Source organism: Choloepus didactylus, chromosome 2 (genome assembly GCF_015220235.1).
Source record: "Choloepus didactylus isolate mChoDid1 chromosome 2, mChoDid1.pri, whole genome shotgun sequence".
Taxonomy (NCBI): Eukaryota; Metazoa; Chordata; class Mammalia; order Pilosa; family Megalonychidae; genus Choloepus; species Choloepus didactylus.
This window is the reverse complement of record NC_051308.1, coordinates 179,185,912-179,208,725: the sequence shown is the minus strand read 5'-3', so window position 1 is coordinate 179,208,725 and position 22,814 is coordinate 179,185,912. Positions and strand designations below refer to the sequence as shown.

The 22,814-nt window shown below is 38.8% G+C and overlaps 1 protein-coding gene across 3 annotated transcripts in view; it reads left to right on the top strand.

The window, feature by feature from the left end:
* Nucleotides 1-22,814, top strand: part of PDE4B (phosphodiesterase 4B) — a 528,481-nt gene that overhangs the window by 404,428 nt on the left and 101,239 nt on the right. For all 3 annotated transcript variants that reach the window (XM_037826990.1, XM_037826991.1, XM_037826992.1), the window contains one exon: nucleotides 12,422-12,471. In XM_037826990.1, the coding sequence (XP_037682918.1) occupies nucleotides 12,422-12,471 (50 nt within the window). The remainder of the gene's footprint in view (nucleotides 1-12,421; nucleotides 12,472-22,814) is intronic.

Genomic DNA, 22,814 nt, shown 5'->3' with positions numbered 1-22,814 from the left:
TAACAATCATAAATGTCTATGCGCCCAATCAAGGTGCTCCAAAGTACATGAGACAAACATTGGCAAAACTGAAGGAAGCAAGAGATGTTTCCACAATAATCCTGGGAGACTTCAATATACCACTCTCTCTTATAGCTGAAACAACAAGACAGAGGACCAGTAAGGAAATTGAGAACCTAAACAATGTGATAAACAAATTAGATTTAACAGACATATATGTAGCATTACATCCCAAATTACCAGGATATACCTTCTTCTTTTGTGCTTGTGGAACTTTCTCCATATAGATCATATGCTGAGGCATAAAACAAGCCTCAATAAATTTAAAAAGATTGACATTATTCAAAGCACATTCTCTAACCACATTGGATGCAACCAGAAGTCAATAACCATCAATGATCCAGAATATTCACAGATATCTGAAGGTTAAACAATACACTCCTAAATAATCAGTGGGTCAAAGAAGAAATTGCAAGAGCAACTGCTAAGTATCTAGAGACTAATGAAAACGAGAACACAATGTATCAAAACTTACGGGATGCAGCAAAGGCAGTATTCAGGGGGAAATTTATATCTCTAAATGCATATATTAAAAAGGAAGAAAGAGCTAAAATCAAAGAACTAATGTAACAACTGAAGAAGCTAGATAATGATCAGAAAACTAATCCTAAACCAAGTAGAAGAAAAGAAATAACAAAGATTAAAGCAGAAATAAATAATATGGAGAACAACAACAAAAGACAAAGAAAATAAATAAAACTAAAGTTGGTTCTTTGAGAAGATTAAAAAGATTGACAGATTCTTAGCTAGACTGACAAACTAAAAAAGAGAGAAGACCCAAATAAGCAAAATAATAAATGAGAGGGGGGACATTACTGTGGATCCTGAAGTAATTTAAAAAATCATAAGAGGATACTATGAACAACTGTACACCAACAAACTAGACAATTTAGAGGAAATGGATAATTTCCTGGAAAAACATGAACAACCTAGACTGGCTAGAGAAGAAATAGAAGACCTCAACAAACCAATCACAAGTAAAGAGATCCAATCAGTCATCAAAAACCTTCCTACAAATAAAAGCCCAGGGCCAGCTGCCTTCACAGGGGAATTTTACCAATCTTTCCAGAAAGAATTGACACAATTCCTAGTCAAACTCTTTCAAAAAATTGAAGAAAATGGAACACTACTTAAATCATTTTATGAAGCAAACATCACTCTAACACCAAAACCAGATAAACGTGCTACAAGAAAGGAAAACTACAGGCCAATCTCCCTAATGAATACAGATGCAGAAATTCTGAACAAAATACTTGGAATTCAAATCCAAAGACTCATTAAAAAAATCATACACCATGACCAAGTGGGGTTCATCCTAGGCATGCAAAGGTGGTTCAACATAAGAAAATCAATCAATGTTATACAACACATTAATAAATCAAAAGGAAAAAGTCAAATGATCATTTCAATAGATGCTGCAAAAGTGTTTGACAAAATTCAGCATCCTTTTTTGATAAAAATACTTCAACAGGTAGTAATTGAAGGAAACTTTCTCGATATGATAAAGGTCATATATGAAAAACCCATAGCCAGCATAGTACTCAATGGTGAGACTGAAAGCCTTCCCTCTAAGATCAGGAATGAGATAAGGATGCCCACTGTCACCACTATTATTCAACATTGTGCTAGAAGTTCTAGCCAGAGCAATCCAGCAAGACAAAGAAATAAAAAGCATTCAAATTGGAAAGGAAGACGTAAAAGTGTCATTATTTGCAGATGATAAAATCTTATATTTGGAAAATACTGAGAAATTGACCACACAGCTACTTGAACTAATAAACAAATTCAGCAAAGTAGCAGGATGCAAAATTAATGCACATAAGTCAGTAATGTTCCTATACACTAGAAATGACCTAACTGAAGAGATATTCAAGAAAAAAGATTCTATTCACAATATCAACTAAAAAAATCAAGTACCTAGGAATATACTTAACCAAGTATGTAAAAGACCTCTACACAGAAAATTACATAACTTTGCTAAAAGAAATAAAAGGAGACCTAAAGAGATGGAAAGATATTTCATGTTCCTGGACAGGGAGGCAAAATGTTGATAAGATGTCAACCTTATGCAAACTGATCTACAGATTCAATGCAATTCCAATCCAAATTTCAACAACCTACTTTGCAGACTTGGAAAAGCTAGTTATCAAATTTATTTGGAAGGGAAAGGGGCCTTGAATTGCTAAAAGCATTCTACAAAAGAAAAAGGAAGTGGGAAAGCTTACACCTCCTGACTTTGAAGCCTACCATAAAGCCACAGTAGTCAAAACAGCCTAGTATTGGCACAAAGATAGACATACTGATCAGTGGAATCAAATAGACAATTTGGAAATAGACCCCCAGATCTATGGTCAACTGATGTTTGATAAGGCCCCCAAATCCATTGAACTGGGACAGAACTGTCACTTCAACAAATGGGGCTGGAAGAACTGGATATCCATATGTAAAAGAATGAAAGAGGACCCATATCTCATACCCTATACAAAAATTAACTCAAAGTGGATCAAAGACCTCATTATAAGAGACAGTACCAAAAAACTCCTAGACGGTAATGTAGGGAAACATCTTAAAGACCTAGTAATAGGAGGTAGCTTCTTAGACCTTAACACCCAAAGCACAATCAACAAAAGAAAAAGTAGATAAATGGGAATTCCTCAAAATCAAAAGCTTCTGTACCTCAAAGGAATTTGTCAAAAAACTGAAGAGGCAGCCAACATAATGGGAGAAAATATTTGGAAACCATGTATCTGATAAGAGACTGATATCTTGCATATATAAAGAAATCCTACAACTCAACAATAATACAAACAGCCCAATTATAAAATGGGCAAAAGATATGAAAAGACATTTCTCTTAAGAGGAAATACAAATGGCTAAAGAAGACGTGAAAAAATGTTCATTCTTCACTAGCTATTAGGAAATGCAAATCAAGACCACAATGAGATATCATCTCACACCAGTAAGAATGGCTGTCATTAAACAAACAGAAAACTGCGAATTCTGGAGAAGATGTGGAGAAATTGGAATTCTTATTCATTGCTGGTGGGATTGTATCATGGTACTGCTACTGTGGAAGATGTTTCAGCATTTCCTCAGAAAACTAGATATCTAGTTACCCTACAATCCAGCAATTTCACATCTTGGTATATACCCTGATCTGAAAGCAGTGACACAGACAGACATTTGCACATTGATATTCATAGTGTCATTGTTCACAATTGCCAAGAGATGGAAACAATCCAAATGTCCCTCAACAGACGAGTGGATAAACAAAATGTGGTATATGCATACTATGGAACACTATGCAGCAGTAAGAAGGAATGAGGTTGTGAAACATGACAACATGGATGAACATTGAAGACATAATGCTGAGTGAAATAAGCCAGACACAAAAAAAGAGATACTATATGTTACCACTAATGTGAACTCCATGAAAAATATAAAATAAGTGTCTTATAATGTAGAATATAGGGGACCTGGAGATAGTCAGAAGCTAGTGAAGGGGAAATGATAATCTAATATGTATAGATATGATAATGAGGGTGAACTTAATGTTATGGGAATGGACAGGTGTGACTATGGTTCATTAATGTGATTATAAGTATCAGTGACACATTGAAGGCAAACATGTTTATAAATGGTTGTTTAAAGGCATGTAAACCACAAAGTAGCACCACAAACCTAAATAAGTGTTAGCATGATATAAGGTATGACACTGGTGCAGAGAGTTAACAATAGAGTGGTATATGGAAAAACTACCCATTGCGTATTAATGAGTATACTTAATAGGACTGTCTTAACAAGTCTACACTAATACTAGGGATGAATAATTAGCAGCTGATAAAAGCTCTGGGATGTTTTATGTTATGATAATTGTTTAAAGTTGAATGTGATGATGATTGTACAACTAAGTGAAGATAATGTGAGAAACTGACTGTTCATCTTGGGATAGAATATATATTAAGTGAAATTGGGAACCCACTACTTAATAAATCAGACCCTCAACTTGAGGCTTACTCTTGTGAAACTTAGGGCTGCAAATAGGAGGCTGAGCCTTCCTGTAATTATGCCTAAGAGGTACCTCTAGGGAATCTTTTTTGTTGCTCAAATGTGGCTTTTCTCCCTCTAAGTCCAACTTGGCAAATAAATTCATTAACCTCCCCTCCACGAGGAACATGACTCCCAGGGGAATGAATCTCCTTGGTGACATGGGACATAACTCCCAGGAATAAGCCTGTCCCTGGCAATGAGGGATTGACAATGCCTACTTGACAAAAAGGGGGGAAAAGAATGGTCACAAGCTGAGATCAGAGTGGCTGAGAGATCCCAAGTAGACTTGAGAGGCTATCCTAGATGTTTCTCTTATGCAAGCTCCAGCTAGACATCCCAAATGGCCACAGTGTGCCATGCCCTTACCAAAAGTAGTCCCAAATACCTAGATCCCTACCGGAGATTCTATAAAAGATTCACTCACTAAGTGTTATCTCTTAGAAACTTCAATCCACCAGACAAGTCCTAAAGCCCAGAGGCGACATCCTCTTTAAGAACAACAGTCAGATGCAGCCCCTTTCTCCATACTGTTGACACCCCCTTTCAATATGAACAAATTAGGGTGCTCACTGCCTAGACACCCCTGAAGATGGAGAAAGAGATTAAGTGAGAGGAAGGGGTAGAAGCAAATAAGATAAGATTTAACAAAGGTCTATGAATACTGAAACTTTATATAAATATTCATATGTTTATATATGTATATATATTAGATGCTGGGGTATTGGAATAGCTGGAAGGAGGTAAATGACACAGTGGAACTGTAACCTATAACATTCTTTGAAATTTACTCTATAGCTACTCATTGAATTGTGCTTTGAAAGTCTTCACCTTTCTGCATATGCCCTATATTTCATAAAAAGGAAAGAACTGAAACTGTGGAACTGTAACCCATAACAATTTTTGAAATTACCTATATAACTGCTTGTTGAGCTGTACATTGAAAGTTAAAACCTTTCTGTATGTATGTTATATTTTACAATAATGGAAATAGCCAAAGTTGTGGAACTTGACCCATGACATTCTTTGAAATTTGCTCTCTAACTGCTTGTTAAATCATACTTTGAAAGTTATCACTGTTACGTATATATATTAAAGTTCACAATTTTAAAAAATGCATTAAAAAGGTGGAAGTAAACCCGTGCTTAGAATGCTTACTTTTCCCTTCATTGTTTTATAACTTGTTTCTGAGCCTCCTTGTGAGATGACTGCATTCCCTGATGGAATATTTCCCACATTGGTCTCTTTTCCTCTAAACTACTCTCCAAGAGGCTCCTAGAGTGATTGCTCTCACATGCTCTCTGACTATGTCATTCTCCTACCTTCAGCATTTCAGTGGTTGGCTCATATTAAGATAAAATTTAAATGCTGGTGCTTGGTACCCAAGCCACCTCATGATCCAACCCAAGTTAATTCTATTAGTAGTTAATTGTGTTTATTTAATGCAATATACATGAAATCTAGAGGCTTGTCTTATCCTCTTTTGCAGTGGTACCCGGTTACTCATTTATTAATGAATTCAACTAAGTATTTATTTAGTGCATATAATACATTCATGCATGTATGCATGCATTTAGCAAATATTTATTGAGCAACTACTTTGTACCCATCACTGGTGATATAATAGTGGCCAAAACAGACAAATACTTTGCTCTTTTAGGGTTTACATTCTAGTGAGAAGTGTAAGGGGACAAAGTGATGAACAATCAGACCAGATCTCAGCCCATGTGGAATTGTATTCTAACAATGCTGATCTAGTTGTTCCCAACATGTTCTGTTCTCCATCCTAATTACAGATTTACCGTCCTCTTTCCCTAAAATGTCATTCTCCAGTCTCCGGTGTCTGCCAGGCTAAATCCTGCTTGTCTGTTATGATTCATCTCTGGTATCACCTTCACTAGAAAGATTTCCTTGATCCCTTCTAGCCTGATTAGGTGCACCTCTTGTCTACTCAGAGCTCTGCAAACTTTATCACACCCTATTTATGGATCTCTATCACTACACTTGTGTCCTTGAGGGTGAAAATTATGTTTATTTTTCTTGAATTCCCAAGTATTGAAGAATGCCGACGTATAGTTTATGCTCCATGAATATTCTTCATACATATGAATTTCTGAATAAATAATTGGTGGGGAAAGATCCCTAATTGTTTAGAAAATAATTTTTTTCAGGAGTGATCTCTTTGCCATCCCCTCCTATTTTTCTTTCCAGAAAATGCCCTTTTGGGTCATATATACTGGCTTCATAACCTAATTCTACCTTTTCAAAAAATAAAGCTTTGGGCAAGTTAAATAACCCCTCTGTGTCTTAATGTCCTCAGGTGTAAAATAGGGTTGATCTGAGGATTAAATGAGTTGATATGTCTAAAGCACTTATAATAGCATCTAGCACACAGTAGGTGCTCAATAAATGTGAGCTATTATTTAAGATAGCTACATTTCTCTTGCTGAATCCCAGAAACAATATAACACTTCTCATTCACTAGCACCATAAACAATATTCATGTCAGGTATTATTAATCTCATTCTATGGATAAGGAAATGAAACTTAGGGGGATAAAATGACTCGCCCAAGACCATACTACTTCTAGTGAGCACCGAGCCATACCTGAAATCTGACTCTCTTTGTGGTGCTCTTTCCATTCACTAGACCTGTTGAGTCTTCTGTGTTATGGAAAGAAGTCCCTAAAGGCTTTGGAACAGAAAGAATGTGAGCAATTGATGAAGGTCAGAGAGCATAGAAGCACCAGACGGTTTTTTCAGAAATGAAAATGTGAAGGGTGAAGTGCTGGACCAGGAGGGAATGGAGAGGAAGAGACAGGATACAATTCAAAGGCTCCTTTAGCATAACCAGACTCGGGCTACTACATTGCATAGCTCCAGGGAGAAGGGGAGCCTAATCTTGCTGATTATTAGGCTGTCAGTTGAAACTGGTTTCCAAAGAATCTGGTCCTTCCATAGAGTTGTGGATTTTAGCCACAGGAACCTTCAGAAAATATGTACATTAAGACGAGAAGAGCCATACACAGAGCAGATCCTGAACCTATTCCCACACTCTGGCTGGAGACCACTCCCAAAAATGGCCCTTTTGTATCATCTTTGGTCCAAAGCAAACCACACTCATGAAACAGAGTAGGTCTCCAGCAATGAGATAGTTGCATCTAATGTTATATCCCAAATTCATATCTATATTTGCACAGAGTTGATCCTGTTATTTGTTTCAGTATTTTCTTGAAACCAAAGTCAGCCAACAAAAATTCAAGGCAGTGCACATCCATCCCTAAAGTTTTCTCAGAGGGAGTTGAAATTACCCTAGTCTCACTCTAGTCTCTAAGACCTAGAAGATGGCTTTCACCCACAAATGGGGCAGCCTGGCAGGGGCAGGTTGGAAAACTGAGGGACCATTTAATATACTCCATTTTATTTAGAAAATTAGATAAAATCCTCTTGTGCACATTCTAGACACTAGAACAGCTAAAGAAAATCCAAGAAGAGAACCTGAAGACAAGAATGCCTGCCAGGAGGGGATGCAGCATAATTGGGAACATTTTTCCCCCACACATTTACTTAACAACTGAAATCATAAGATTAATGGAAGGCACAAGTTTCTTTCTGGGATATCTGACTTTGGTTCTGGAGTGCCCACTCCCTGCCTTTAGTGTCACATTTAAGCATAATTATGCCCTTGGAGTAGTTTTCATGAGACATCTGAATAGTGTGATTTATTGTAAGAAAAAGAACTCCCACATAGAACTACACTTCTCATAAGTCAGGATTTCCTTTATCTTTTGGCTCTTTGCTCTGCATAAAAACAGTTAATTGTCTGCCTGAGATTTACCACCCAAAGGGTAGAAATCTCAAAGTTCCTGTTGAGGTGGTTTCCTTGCACCTCCATGAAATGTCCCATTGAGAGTTGCATGATTGGGCCTGTGTTTCTTGGCTTCAAATTAAAACCAACATTTCCTTTGTCCCAGGAGTTAATTTTGAAAACAGGGTTTTCATTTTGAGTTGTTAATTCACATAAGCATCCCTAAAGCATTTTCTGGCTTCAAACAGACTGATGGAGAAATTGCATGTGTGAGTGAGTGTGCCCACTCTTCAGCTGTCTAATAACCAGAGAATGGAGGTGCGAACAAAGAAGTGTCCTTCTAAGTCCTAACTCTGTCACTAACATCACTAATATCCCCTGTGGTGTTCAGGAAAGCATGTAACAGCCTTGCATCAACATTCTTTCAAAGCATAATTTAATCAATAGGTATCTTTGGGAAAGAGTTAATAACCACTTAAAATTTTTTTCCAGTATGTATCTGAAGTGTCTTTCATTGTTTTATGTACTTTGGCATGGTATTTAAATTAGCTGAGAATCATAAAATCCTGAGCATTCAAAGCGGGAAGGAACCTAGCCAAATTTCCTCAGAGTAAATGAGGAAATATATGTAAAACCCCTCACACAGGACCTGGCACATTGTAAATTCACAGTAAATGTTAGTCATTGCCTCCTCTCCCCAAGTGAGGAAGAAATTGAAAGGTCCAAGGAGTTGCCCAGGGCTATGCAGTTGGAAGGTGCCAGAGCCAGGATTAAGATTCCAGTTTTCTTATTCATAGTCCGTTCTGTCTCCACTGTGCTATTCAATTACGGGAAGTATTAGCTGTTGTGGCCATATTATCCTCCAAATTGATATTGTCATCCTTATCAACACAGACATATAACTTGTTATGATTCTTCTGTAAGTTAGAGACCATTGGAAACTGAGCAGACAATACCATTTTCTTATGACATTCATCACAGTTTCCTAACTGGTGCTCTCATGCCCTATAAGCAATAATGCAGAATCCAGAGGTTATTCATTCACTTAAAATGTATTTAGCTCCTTCTTTGCATCGGGTTTTGTGAATAAGTGGTAAACCAAATAGACATGATCCCTGCCTTTCCAAAGCATACACACTGATGTATAGTATGTGTGCCAGTTTGAATGAATTATGTCTCCCAGAATGCCATTATCTTTGATGCAATTTTGTGTGGGCAGATTTATTAGTGTTGATTAGATTGTGATTCTTTGATTGAACGTTTCCATGGAGATGTGACCCACACAACTGTGGGTGATAACTCTGATTGGATAATTTCGATGGAGTTATGGCCCTGCCCATTCAGTGTGGCCTTGATTAGTTTACTAGAGCATTATATAAGCTCAGACAGAAGGAGTAAGCTTGCTACAGCCAAGAGGGACACTTTGAAGAATGCACAGGAGCTGAGAGAGGAGCTGCAACTTAGACATTTTGAAGACGGCCATTGAGAGCTGCCAAGGCATTTTGGAGAATGCAATGTAGGAGCAAGCAGCAGCCTAGAGAGGAACATTCTGGGAGAAAGGTATTTTGAAACTAGAGCTCTGGAGCAGTCACCAGCCACGTGTCTTCCCAGCTAACAGGTTTTCCAGATGCCACTGGCCATCCTCCAGTGAAGGTACTCGATTGTTGATGACTTACCTTGGACACTTTACAGCCTTAAGACTGTAACTGTGTAACCAAATAAACCCCCTTTATAAAAGCCGATCCATTTCTGGTGTTCTGAGAAAAGGCAGCATCAGTAAACTGGAACAGTATGAATAGCTTCCAAGAAGTCATTGAGAAAATTGGGTGTTGTGGGTAATCATGCTATTAAGAAAGAAGAGATTTCCAACATTTAGGATTTCCTAGTTCTTTGCCCCCTTTTGCAAAAGCCTCCTTTGGAATCCAAGGACAGATGTAAAATAAAATTATTAAAAATAAGTAAACCTACAACTTCTCTAATAAAGGAAAAAAAATGGAAAAACCAATTGGTGATGATACATAGTGTAGGAGGGAGGGAAGGAAGGAGCAGGCTGGGAATGAGGGAGAGGGGGAGGAGTCTGGGAGGTAAGATGGAGTGTGGGAAGGAGAATAGAAGGAGGCAGAATAAGAGGGATAGCAAGAGGGAGAATAAGAGGGTGGGAGGAAGGAAAAAACATAATCCAATGAATATATATTAAATATCTACGTCATACCAGATATTATGCCAGATTCCAGTGTTAGAAAGATGAGCAAGATTCAGTCTTTGCCCTTAAATTTCTCACAGGCAAGATGAGGAGACACACAGGAAAACAGGAATTACAATACAGTATGACCAGTGTTAAAAAGGCGGTAAGCATAGGAAACTACAGAGGCACAGACAAGGGCCAGCTCCCAGGATGGACAGCTTCTCTGAGGAGATGCCATCTGAAGGAATTAACCACTTCAAGTGGAGGAGAAAAGGGTTCAGCTGAGCAAAACATATGCAAAGTCATAGCAATAAGAGGGCATGCTGTATTCAGAGAATAGCAAGTAGTGTATAGAGCCGAGACTATATGGAAGAAAGAAACCAGATAAAAAATTCCTATAGTGTTTCTTTCTCCTTAAACCACTTTCGTATCAGTGGTTCCTTCATTCAACCATGCACCAGTTTTTATGGAGCTCATACTATTCGGCAAGGCAAGTTGGTGGGTCCTGCAGAGGGCATGGAAAGAGATCAGACCCGGATCCTGCCATCAGAAGGTCACAGATTGGAGGTAGAGACTGTATGTACCCATACTAATTACAATATGAGGAAAGGACCCTAACAGTACAAGAAAACCCCATGGGAGACCAGAGAAGGGACCATTTTCAGCTGAGAAGGTGACCTGCTTTGAAGAAGATGGCGTTTGACCTTTGAAGAGTTATACCATATACTTGGAAGTGTGGATTTTTGTGGGCAGAGCTTCCCTGGCAGAGGAATGGCCTGGACAAAGGCAGGAAAGAACAATACATGTTCAAGGAAGAATAAGTAATTGAGTTACTTCTTTCTCTCACTCTTTCTTTCTCTTTCTTTCTTGCTTGCCTTCTCTTGCCTTCTCTCCCCACCCCCCACTCCCTCTCTGTCTCTCACTTCTTATTTTCATTCAGCGAGTATTTATTGAGTACCTGGCATGTGAAAGACCACTCTGGGTGCCAGGGATACAGTAGTGAATAAGTTTTCCCTGTCCACATAAAGTTTCAAGTTAAGCTAAAGAGTCATATAGTAAACACTAATTAAACAGTGCCTATTTCAATTATAATTTTAAAGTGCTATAAAGGAGGAGTACAAGATGCATGAGAGCACACAACTGGTCAGTGGTTGAGATGAAATGGTGGGCAGGGAGGAATTGTGAGAGATGTGGTTGGAAAAAGTATGTTGAAGCCAGAGGGCAAAAGACTTTGAATGCCAAGCTAAGGAATTCGGAATTTAATCTCTTGTTGTGAAAAATGGCCCTCAGTGTTAGTGGAGGGGTTATCAGCAGATGGTAAAGTAGAAAAAGCATGTACTTTGGATTCTGAGAGACTTAGCTTTGAATCCTGGCCAGAGCAGCAGCAGCAGCACCACTTGGAACATGGTAAGAAATGCAAATTCTCAAGACTCCCCTCCTCCCCCAGTCCAGCTTAATCAGAAACTTTGGGGGTGGGGTCCAACAGTGTGTTTTAACGAGTCCTCCAGGTGGTTCTGATGAAGCCTAAAATTTGAGGACCACTGCTCTGTGCTGTTTCTGGGAGGTTCTCCAGCAATGCACTGGGAGTCTGGGAGAGTCTGGAGGAAGAAGTTCTGCAAATCATGAGAAGGATGATAAGAGAAGCAAAATCAGGGAACAAAGAAACAAAAAAGAAAAGGAGAAGGAGCCCCAGTATTTGTGGAGCATGGCTTTGTTTGCTTTTTCATTTGACTTGTGACGTCAGCAACTTTGTTTTCATGTAGAACAGTGCCTCAGTCTCAACATGAAAAAGCCATAAGTTAAGCATGTTAGATTACTGTTCCTGGTGCTGTGCTATTTTTGGCAAGTTACTTCACATCTCTGGGTCTCAGTTCCCTCTGGTGCAAAATAGCAGGATCTGGAGTGAGTTATCTCTAAGGGTTCCTCAGCTATAGCTTTCTACACACTGCCCAAAGGAATGGAGATTCACTCTGATAGTTGGTGTGACTCCTGAGCAAGCCTGTCCTCTTCCGGGGGCCTCCTGGAACAGCAAAACCTAAAACAGAAGGGCTGGTTAGGGACCTGGAGTAAATGTCTTCCTTCCTGGAGAGCTGGAGCATCCTGAAGCTGTGCACAGGGAAATTCCAGGCCATCTGGATGTGAGAGAATTGCTGTCATCTACAGTATTACAGGAGCCTGCCTTCCGGAGATAGCATTATGTCACTCGATAGCTCATTATGGCTTGGAGAACTCCTCAGTGGTCATGGAGAGTGTGGATGGGGGTTATTAATACAAACCTTATGTCACACAAATTCAGGACTTCTTTTCTCTCTGTCTCCGCAGGAGGTCCCCAGCTGCTAGTCAGCCTCCTGTCTCCAGAGCCAACCTGCAAGGTAGGCCATGTCATGAGGTCTATCTCAATGTTTCAAAATAATAAATGTACCTCTTATTCGGAACCTTTTCTGAGTAATAGCATTCCCTTGTATATCTTGACCCTCAAAAGCATGTCTCTCGGTGACTTTTTTCAAAGACATAAAGGAGCTTTACTTCATTCCATGTGAAACTAAATTAAAAGCAGTATTAAATAATGTGCCTATCATATGCCCAGGCTTTCAGAATGTGACGTATGTGGTATGGCTGCTTCCTAGAAAAGGAGCAGGAGGCAGAGCTGTGTTGATAGTGCACCTTGACCTCAGCTTGCTGCCCCCATGAACTCCAAGAAAGCTAACCTCAAAGGCCCTGAGGTACCCCATGTTGGCCCTACAGGGTGTGTTAGTGGTTTTCCTCTTAACATCATCTATGGAACCCACTTGAATCTACAACTTTTCCAAGTGTGAAACCAAAGGCTCATTCTAGGTCACAGATCATTTCTTTTGGAGCTCATCCAACTTTGATCTTCAAAGATGTTTTTAAAAGAAACCTAACCTCTCATCTTTCAGTACTGTGCATTCCCTTTTTCATGTAGAGTTGAAGGTCACCTTGAAGAAACACCTTGGAAATATGTTAAACATAAATTCTTCTTAACATAAAATGCAACCAGTTAGATGACAATTTTTAAAGTTCAAGTCAGAAGGGCCCCACACCCCCCGCTTGAAACTGTCCTTGCCATTGTGGCAGTGGACTTCAGTAAAACCACAGGAGAAACAATTAAGATGAACTCATACTGAGATCATTTAACACCTAACACTGCCTCATACACTTCTCTATTCCCAGCAGTGCTATTCCCTTCTCTTCATACTTCTTGATCTTCCTTATTTGGTTGTTGTGTTCTCTTGCCAGTATCATGTCCATAAGTATAATGGAAGTATTGAAAAAGTCCAGTTTCTAAAAGAAAGGAACAAAGGCAGTGTATTCCACTGGCTCATTGGCTTCTGAAGTATTTATGGCACAAGCCTTAAAAATATATTTCTTAATGAAAATCTGGCAGCAAGAATAAAAGTGACAGAAAGCTATTAAGGAAAGGTGAGTTTGCCTCTAGAGACCTTTGATACAAAATAGAGGTAAATAGTACTCGGTCTGTGGTCTTCAAAAGCCTGGCATGCTGGATGTGCTATGTTCTTCAGAAGTTTTATAAAAAGAAACTAAATAGAGTGTTTTAACATATACTGGTGTTACATACTTGGAGATTAAAGGATGTGGCTTTGAAACTCCTATCGTTTCGTCATATTGGCCTACCAGTTAGATGCTGTTGCTCACATTTGTTTTGACCAAATTTACTAAGATGCTTCTGACATTAATATGAAAACTTAAACTATGTTTTCTTTTCCTTGTAGTGAGTACGGACAAGCATTAGGAGAATATGTGATATTTATGGCTGTATAAATTAGCTCATTAGCCAAAGATTCTGTTGTAAAGATCATTTTGTGATTACTGGCACAGTAACTACAGCTTGGCAACTAGAGGTTCTTTTGCTAAATTCCTTTAAAACAATAAAACAAAGAAATGACAATACCACTTAGGCAATTTGTTTTTGTCTGTCTTTGTAGCAAACTACAAAAATTCTGGCTCTTCACTGAGAAGAAAATGTAGCGATACCAATTATTACGTAATTATAGGTTTCAAAATCTTCTTAACGTTTAACCACAGTCAAAAAAAAAAAAAAAAAAAAAGGAAGGAGGAGACACACATCCTGTGTTTTGTTCTTATTATCAGTTTAAATAAGTTAGGCAGATTTTTCCTGTTATTTTAATATTTATCAGCATATGACAAAGAGGTGTATGTGTTTGAATAGAAACTTTAAAGGGGAATGAAAAAATAACTGGCTCAGAGCACACAGAGAATTGAGAGCTGGATGCTGCTTTAAAATACATTTTTTCATAATAATAAGATAGAGTTGCTTTTTACCAATGTTCATGTACCAAAGTTGCACTCATGTGTTTCAAGTGAAATTGAAGATAAATGATACAAGAAACCCACAATAATTTAAACAGATTTAGCCACAAACCAGTTTGTTAGGAAATCCTGCCTGACAGAGGTGGCTGTATTCTTGTATAGAAAGAAGTCTGAGAGAAAAAAAAATAATAAAAAGCCAAATCTTTTAAAAAGGCTTTATTGTTTTTTCTCAAGGATCTAAATGAAGGAAATGCAGTTTCTTTTAAAAGTTAATTGTCAGAAACTGTGGTTAAATTGGTGCATTTACTCTTAAAAAATAATCGTCATCTGAAATAATTCAAGGGGAAGTCAAAGCAAATCCCTTGGTCTGAAGCACCTTCCTTCCCTTTCGTTTACCCAAGGTTATTCTTCTTGGGTTTCATGGCTCAATACAAATTTTATTCCACTGGGAAAATGTCCTAAATTTTTCCCAGCAAGCTTCATGTCTCCTTTTTCAATGCTACAATTTCACTCTAGGGTGTGCTGTAATTTGTGGCTTTGTATATTTCCTCCATTAGAGTGTAAATTCCTTGAAGGCAGGGGCTCTACCTTATTCATCTCTTTATCATCCTTGTTGCTTCAAATGGTTATTTTCACATAGTAGGAACATAGTAAAGGCTAAACATATAAAAGTTGACCAGGAGAACTATATTATATTTGGAGACTTTATCTTAAGGAAAATACTTGTAAATTAAATTTTAATAATGAGCCAACATTTTTATGTCTGTGACTATGGATGTATACAGTTGTTCTTTTTTATTTAAAAAATGCCATTATTACATTGAAATTAAAAGAAATTTGAAACATACTCTACAACTGTTTGTATGTATGAGGGTTTTCATATAGGATTTGAGCCAAAAGAGTTAAATCTTAAAAGTTGACATTTCGAGTCTTGAATAGGAAAACCAGAGTCAAGTAATAGAGAATTTAAAACCCAGAAAGTAGAACTGCAGTATGTAAGTCATATGATCCCAGGTGTGGGGGAAAGATGCAGTAAATCTTCCTGTGTTTATTAAAAATGCTAATGCATTGAAGTTTAATGAGAACTTCAATTTTATCACAGTTTGACTTTTTCCAAACGTGAATTCTAGCCTTACTTTACATGATGCTCAGGAATTGAAACAGAAAGGGGAAAAACAGAAGAAAAGACATCCCCAACAAGGCAGGAACTTGGGTTCTCATCTCCTCTGTACATTCAAAATGGAAAATTTAAGTAATTATCAGGATTTCAGTCCCCGAAACTATCCTCAACAGAAATAATCAGATTACCGAGGAAAATCTGTGTGTGTTTGTGTGTTGAATGATTGTCTCACTTTCTCCACTCCTTCCTACCCTTTGCTTTTGTATACATTATGCATTTCATTGTGATTACAGGTACGTCATAAAAGTAAGAATTTACTGAAAAGAAAAATTTGCAAGTGTTTATCCCCTTTACAAAATGATAAGTGTTCCTTTTAATGGCCAGCACCTCTGATTCATAAAAATGTGACTTGATTTGTAGTAATACATGTTATGCATACCGCATTTTAGCAGCCAAGTTGATGTGGAAATTGGGGCACAGCTATATTAATTTTCTTGTTCTAAAATTTACCACTGAACATACTGAGCAGGAGTATCACCACTTGTAACAAATCGTATGTTTTGATGAACAACCCAGAAGTCTACGGGTCATTGGAAATGAGAGTAAACCATGTCACAAAGATGACTAAAGATCTGCCTCTATGACTTCAGCCAGACTGCTGCAGACTGCAAGTCTATCCCAGCCTGCAGATCCACATCTTTGGTGGATGGTGGTTTTCAACACTAGTCAAATAGAGTATTTCTCAAGAAAAGGCTTTGTAACAAGAAATAAGATGAGATAGTATAGGGCTTTCCAATGAAGTATGAAACTGTTTGGCCTAAGTGAGAAGCAGACAATGTTTTTCAGTGCTCATGGGAATCCATTTCTATATATCTAGGCCATTCTGAGAAGGAAACGGCTCTTTATCAGTTGATAAAACAGAAGAGGTTTTCACCAAGGAAGTCTATGTCTCAGTTTGGATTCCTCCCACATCTTTACTTATTATGAATATCACCCTGGAAGTTCTTGTGGGAATACCAGATACAGGGGCTGTTTAAGTGGTGGATAAGGGGCTTGATAAGTTATCTTTGATTCTAAGGAATTCAGAAATTCATGATATTAGTTCATTCTTTGCCAGAGTTTCCAGGGCCTAGGATATGGGCAAATATGAATAAAATCAATCCCATTTCCAAAGGCTGTGGCCACTTGTGAGAAAGGAAGGATTGGAAGGAATTACCAAAAATAAATTCAAAGGAGGAAGAAAGTAAGGAGGAAGGGAGGGATGGAGAGAGGGGGGGGAGGAAGGAAGGAGAGAGAGAGGGAGACAGTGGGAGAGTGAGAGTGAGAAAGAAGGAAGGAAGGAAGGAAAGAAGGAAGGAAGGAAAGAAAGAAAGAAAAACCAAAAGGAAAGAAAGGGGAAAAACCTAGAAATACCAAACTATTTTTAATTCAGTATACTGAATGCTGTGTGGACTGAATTATTGGGATAATTTCCTTAATTACTCACCTTGAATGTTTAGGCAGCCTGCAAACTAAATGATAGGGCAAATGCACTACCAGAAAAGCCCTGCTAATTCTGAGAATAATTCCAAAAACAGTAGTTTTGTAAGAATTGCTTTTGTCTAAAATATCTCTCTGGTGAAAGTTTACCCCAGAGCATCAACAATGAGCTATTTATATTGATTTGCAATTATTTCATGCATGTCTAAAATTAAGTATGGGTAGTGGGAAAAACATTAACAAGTCAGTTAAACTGTGAATAGTTAAAACGTTACCCTTGAGCAAACATTGCCAAAAATAAAGTCCTGCTTATTAATGGCCATTTCAGTAGTTCAAAATTAATTTCTAAATTTAGCATGAATGTTTCTTTGTGTTAAATGGAACCGATGAAACCTGCAGCATCTAATGTCTCTCACTTGCTGCTTGAAGAGTTGAGTTCGTTCCACATTGACTCCACTTCGTGTTTTTGTGCTGCTGCGAAAGACCGTCCACCCTCCGCCCCGCAAGAAAGTTGGAATCGTGCATGTTAGTAAGTATTTCAGTTATGCTATTGACGTCAATGGAGTCATTAAATAGATTGCTGGCCCTCCCAGAGGCAAATCGCTGCCAGGGACCTAGATACAGACACGTTTTTTACAAAGACGACCATCAGGTTTTGCTATTGCAGAAGCCAGAAAAAGAGGAAAGTTTATACTGTAGCAGACCTATCTCCAAACACAGTTTCTTTCTTTCTTTTGCATTTTAGTTCTGGCCTTTCTTTCTCTTTGGTTACAGTAGGATCAGGCAGATGCTCAGATATTGTTGCCTGAATGTTTTATGTGCATAAACATCTCCTGTAATTGAGACCATGAAGGAAGGCACCTCACTTTAAAAAAAAAAAAAAAAAGAGTCTCACTTTTTGCTCCATCTTGCTGTTTATTTGGTGGCATAAATTGTCTAGGCAAATCACTATTGTCTGCCAGTATGTCTGTGTTCGATATACAGTTCCCTGAATAAACAATCTCCTCTAAACACACACACACACAGTTTTGTCTCATCTGCAACCTCTGTGTGGCTGGTAGCTGAGCCCCTCATGGATGAATCAACCTTTATGCAGGCAGCACTGTGCTGCGGCACCAGGGCTCTGTAGCAAAGGGTGGAGGAGGAGGCTGGGAAGAAAGAGTCACTTCTCTCAGCTGCCTCATCTGCAGAGCTCCCGCAGGAGGCTGTCCACGTGCCTGTGTCCTCCCAAACCCCAGCTGCCACCTCCCTCAAGCCCAGTCAGGCAGCTCCCAGAGGTGCCTGAGAGAGCCCTTTAGAAAACATCTACCTCTTTCTTAGTATTCTTCTTAGTTCTTTTTATCTTGACAGCCCCAGGATTCAGAGCCAAAGATTTCACTCACACCTGGATTTTTCTACTTCCCTGGCGCAAGGTTAGATAGCCATCTTGAGCAGACAGCTTTCTCAAACTCTAACTGTCAGAATCCACCATGTAGGCTTTGGCACTAGAGTCCCCTTTCTCAAGCCCTGCCCCTTTGCTGTTTGGACTCCCCGAGTTATTTATCAATAAGTTTGTATATAAATGCCGGGCATCTGACCACCTTTCGTTACCACTTGTGGTTTGTCTGCAAACCAATATCCAGCCTCCTCCTTGGCTGTTCCTTTTCTGGAATTCCTGGCTTGAGCAGTGGCTTCAGAACCCACCCTTTTATCTTTCTCTTCTTCACCTCCCACAGCCAATTTCTTTACTTTTTTCTCTAATTTTTCTCTCTCCTCTTCCCCCTCCCCACAGCCTCTCCCTTCGATCAGTCCTTCATCATCCTGTACCTGGACCATCATGGTGGCCCCTGACTGGGTTCATTGTCCTCACTCTTGCCCCACTCCAAGCCACCCTCCATTCTGGTACCAGAACTATTTTACTAAAACACAGTTATGGGTATGTTATTTCCTTACTTAGTTATCCTTTGCCTGTAAAATAAGATCCAGACTTCTTACCAGGTGGGCAAATTCCTTAAGAATTGTACTCCTAACTCCTTCTTGTCCTTATCTCCCAACTTACCTTCTCCCCGTGAACAGCTGGTGGCTGAGGTACACTGAACTCAATCTTCCTCAAACATGCCAGAGTCGTCTCGACCTCTTACTTTTGCACATGCTTTTCCCTCTGCCTGGATTGCCCTTTTCCTAAAATATTATTCACATATTCAGTTCAGTAAGTTTCTCACATTTCAACTGTAAACAAGTTCTTTATACTCTTTATTTCTTCAATTCTGGAATAAGGATTAAAATAAATATTTTATTTGTTATATGACATATATATATGGGCCTAGTATATAATATGTGCTTTGCAAATTCTGCCTCCTTTACCCATTACCATCTGGAAAATGGTTTTTTCACCTTTCAAGACTTAGCATACAAGCCGTCTTCTAGATGGCCCCTCTCCATTCACCCAAACATGAATGGAGTCACTCGCAATTATTGCACTTACCATATTGTGTCATAATTATTTGTTAGAGTAATTTTCTCTCCTTCTAAATGAAGTTCAAGCACTTTTCCTAATTTTTTATATCCACAATTTATAGCATAAGACCTGGAACATTGTAGTTGCTTAATAAATGTTTATATAATAAAAATGTAAATGTCTACATCCCCATGTTTGAATCAGAAAGGATTAGAAAGGATCCAAGGCTCATATTTGGTTTGTTCAAACTTGCCTAAATATATTCTAGCACTTAGCATGTGCACAACACTGATATCCCTGCCTGATTTGACTACATGTGACTTTTCTGCACTTGTAGTAAACTCTTTATTATCCCTCACTTAAGAAAGAAGTGGTAATGTTAAAAGAAATAGAAAAAAAAATCTGACTAAATGTGAGTATCATGGTATTCTTAATACCTCAGATAGTACCTGGCATACAGTAGATACTTTATGAATTAAATTGGTTTGGCAACCCAGTTCAATCTCTCAGACAAGCTACTTCTCTGAGACTCAGTTTTCTTAGCTGTAAAATGGAATTATATTTGATCTCCTAAGATTGATGTGAGAACTAAATGAGAAAAGTTTTGTGCTGTGGTTAAGAGTGGAGACTCTGGAGGCAGATGTCTTTTTCAAATCCCAGCTCTACCAATCTGTGACCCTGGTACAAATTACTTAACCTGGGACAAATTACGTAACCTCCCTGCATCCCAATTGCCTTCTTTCTAAAATTGGGATGGAAATTATACATGCCTCGAAGGGTGGTTCTGAGGATTAAATGTGTTAATATATGTAAAGCAATCGGAATAGCTCCTGGCTAGTATTAGTATCTGTATTATTAGTGCTATACAAAGTACCTCAAATAATGCCCAGCACATAGCAAGGGGTCAATATGTGCCAGTTAAGCACTGAGGCATGTTGGTTAGTCTCAAGTGAGAACCAAAACAGAAAGCCCCTTTGAGATCTTTCTAAAAGGTTCTGGTCTACTTCTCTGCCATAGTATTACAAATGAAAAACGATTTTTTTTTTTTTTTTTTTTTTTTTTGAAGTCCAAGTTTCTTTCACCTTGCAACCATAAAATCGGATTATATGGAATTAGATGTAGAGCTGAAGGGAGGATTTGCCAGCATGACTGAGGGGGCAGGAGGTAGAATGGGGCTTATACCAAATATAAGGACTCTGTGTAAGCATGGCTTCTTTCTTTTAGAAACAGAGTGCAGAGAAGAATGCCAAATCATTCAGTATTCTGAAAACTGTGACCTAGTTAACTGAGTTTTCTCTTGCACATGAGAGAACGGACTTCACTTTGAAGAGAACATAATTCCAGCCATACAACTCATTACAGTCGTATTTGAATCCAGCGTTCAGGGTTTGGTACACACCTGCCTGGGCACAGGCTTTTCAACCTGGGTAGCTCAGCACAAAGTAGCAGCAGGAGCTGGTGCTGAGCTTCATTTTGGATAGAAGGCAAAACCTATTAGCAGAGTCCCGTGTTGGGAACAGCTTTGGTTTCTTTTGGAAGGACTTTTATGCCATCTCCCAATTACTTCTGGGAAGGAGAAAACACCTTCCTAACCACCTGGCCTCCCTCTCCTCTCTTTACTGGGAGGGAGGGGGGATGAGAAGGAAGCCAGGGTTGGCTTAGAGAAGAGTGAACATGGAAATCTGCTAAGAGACAGAGGAGGAAGGAAGAAGACCATCTCAGTTCCTTTTTCTTCCTTCTACATCCCCCAGACCGCATGATCCTGGGGGGGCAGGGAGAACTTCTCTTCAGTTGGCCAGCATGTTATGGAGTTGCCTCCAGAGCTGTTCTCGGAAGCCAGGAGCATTTCAGGGAACAGTCTTGCACCCAAGAGAAGAGAAACAAAGCAGGGACTGTCCCCTTGAAATACAGAACAGGCAACAGAACTCACTGAATCTTTTTCTCGGTTTATTGTCTTGACTTCCTCCCAGCCAGAGTGTTGACAAGTATAAAAAGTGACCCCTCAGAGTTTTGTGTACTTTTCCATCCCCCTCTCTGGCTCTATCAACAGAGTGAGTTGAGGCCATAGTAATTCTCCAGTTCACTTGATTTGTGGAGGCAACCAGGTCAGCTAATGCAGTCTTTCCCTCCAACACCTCAATTGGGCTTTAAATTACTTGGGTCTAGCCTGGCTGATACTGCTGGTCTAGTAAACTAGATAATTTCTAAATTCCCACATTTCTGTCTCCAGCTGCAGAAGAGGAAAGGAGCTAGCAGTTATTGAGCTCCTGTTATGTGCCAGGCCCTGTGCTAGGCTATTTGTATTCTGAATCTCTCCTAATTCTCCCTCCCAACTAAACAGTTTTGTGGATATCATTGTCCTTATTTCACAGATTTGGAAAAGGAGGCTCAAGGAGTGTATGGAACTTGCTTCAAGATAAAACCAGAACTGAAACCTAGATCTGTATTTCTTGAAAACCCATGGTATTTTCTCTAGAGTCTAGACCACACTGCCCCACTATAAACCTCAGCTGTTACAGCTAATAGAAAGGGGGATGGCGAAAATTCACAACAGGAGAGCAAAGAAAGGTAATTGGGTAATCTAGAGCCTTAATGATTCCTATATAATAAGAATTTACTTACTTTATTATCTTTCCATTCTGTTGGAAGCAGTAAGTAAATGCGTAACTCTGGGAGAAGTGTATCTTATACATGTCTCTCATTCATTCATTCATTTATTCAATGAACACTTATTAGATACATAATGTATACAAGGCACAGTGTTAGATACTGCAGAAGGAGAATGAACCCAGATCCTGACCTCATGGAGCTTGTGGCCTATGAACACTAAATGAAAAAATACATGATTACAAGTTTGATAAGGACAATAAAAGAAAAATACAGAAGGTTATGAAACTGCCTCATTTTTATCTGTAAAAATAGGGATAATTGCAGTACTTACCATTAGGTTTGTTGCAATATTTAAACGAGATATTATACATAAAGCATTTAGGACACCTCCTGGCACCTAGTGTTTTTAAATATTTGCTCTAATTATTATTGAGACTAATGTAGATTAGGGGACAGAGAAGACCTCTATAAATAAGTGACCTTGAACTTGAGACTCTAACATTGCATAGGAATGGGGTTGGGTGGAGGGTGCCACAGAAAGTAATCAACACATTAAAAGGCTCTGTGGCGGAAGACTCGTATTCCTAAAAGTGATGGGCTCAGGATCCAAAAGTGAGACCAGGGAGATTCAGAGGACCAGATTGGGCAGAGCATTAGTGGGCCATGATGGAATGTGTAGATTTTATCCTGAACGCAGTGAGGGTCCATTAAAGGGCTTTGAAAAGGAGATTGACAGGCTCTGATTTGAATTATAAATA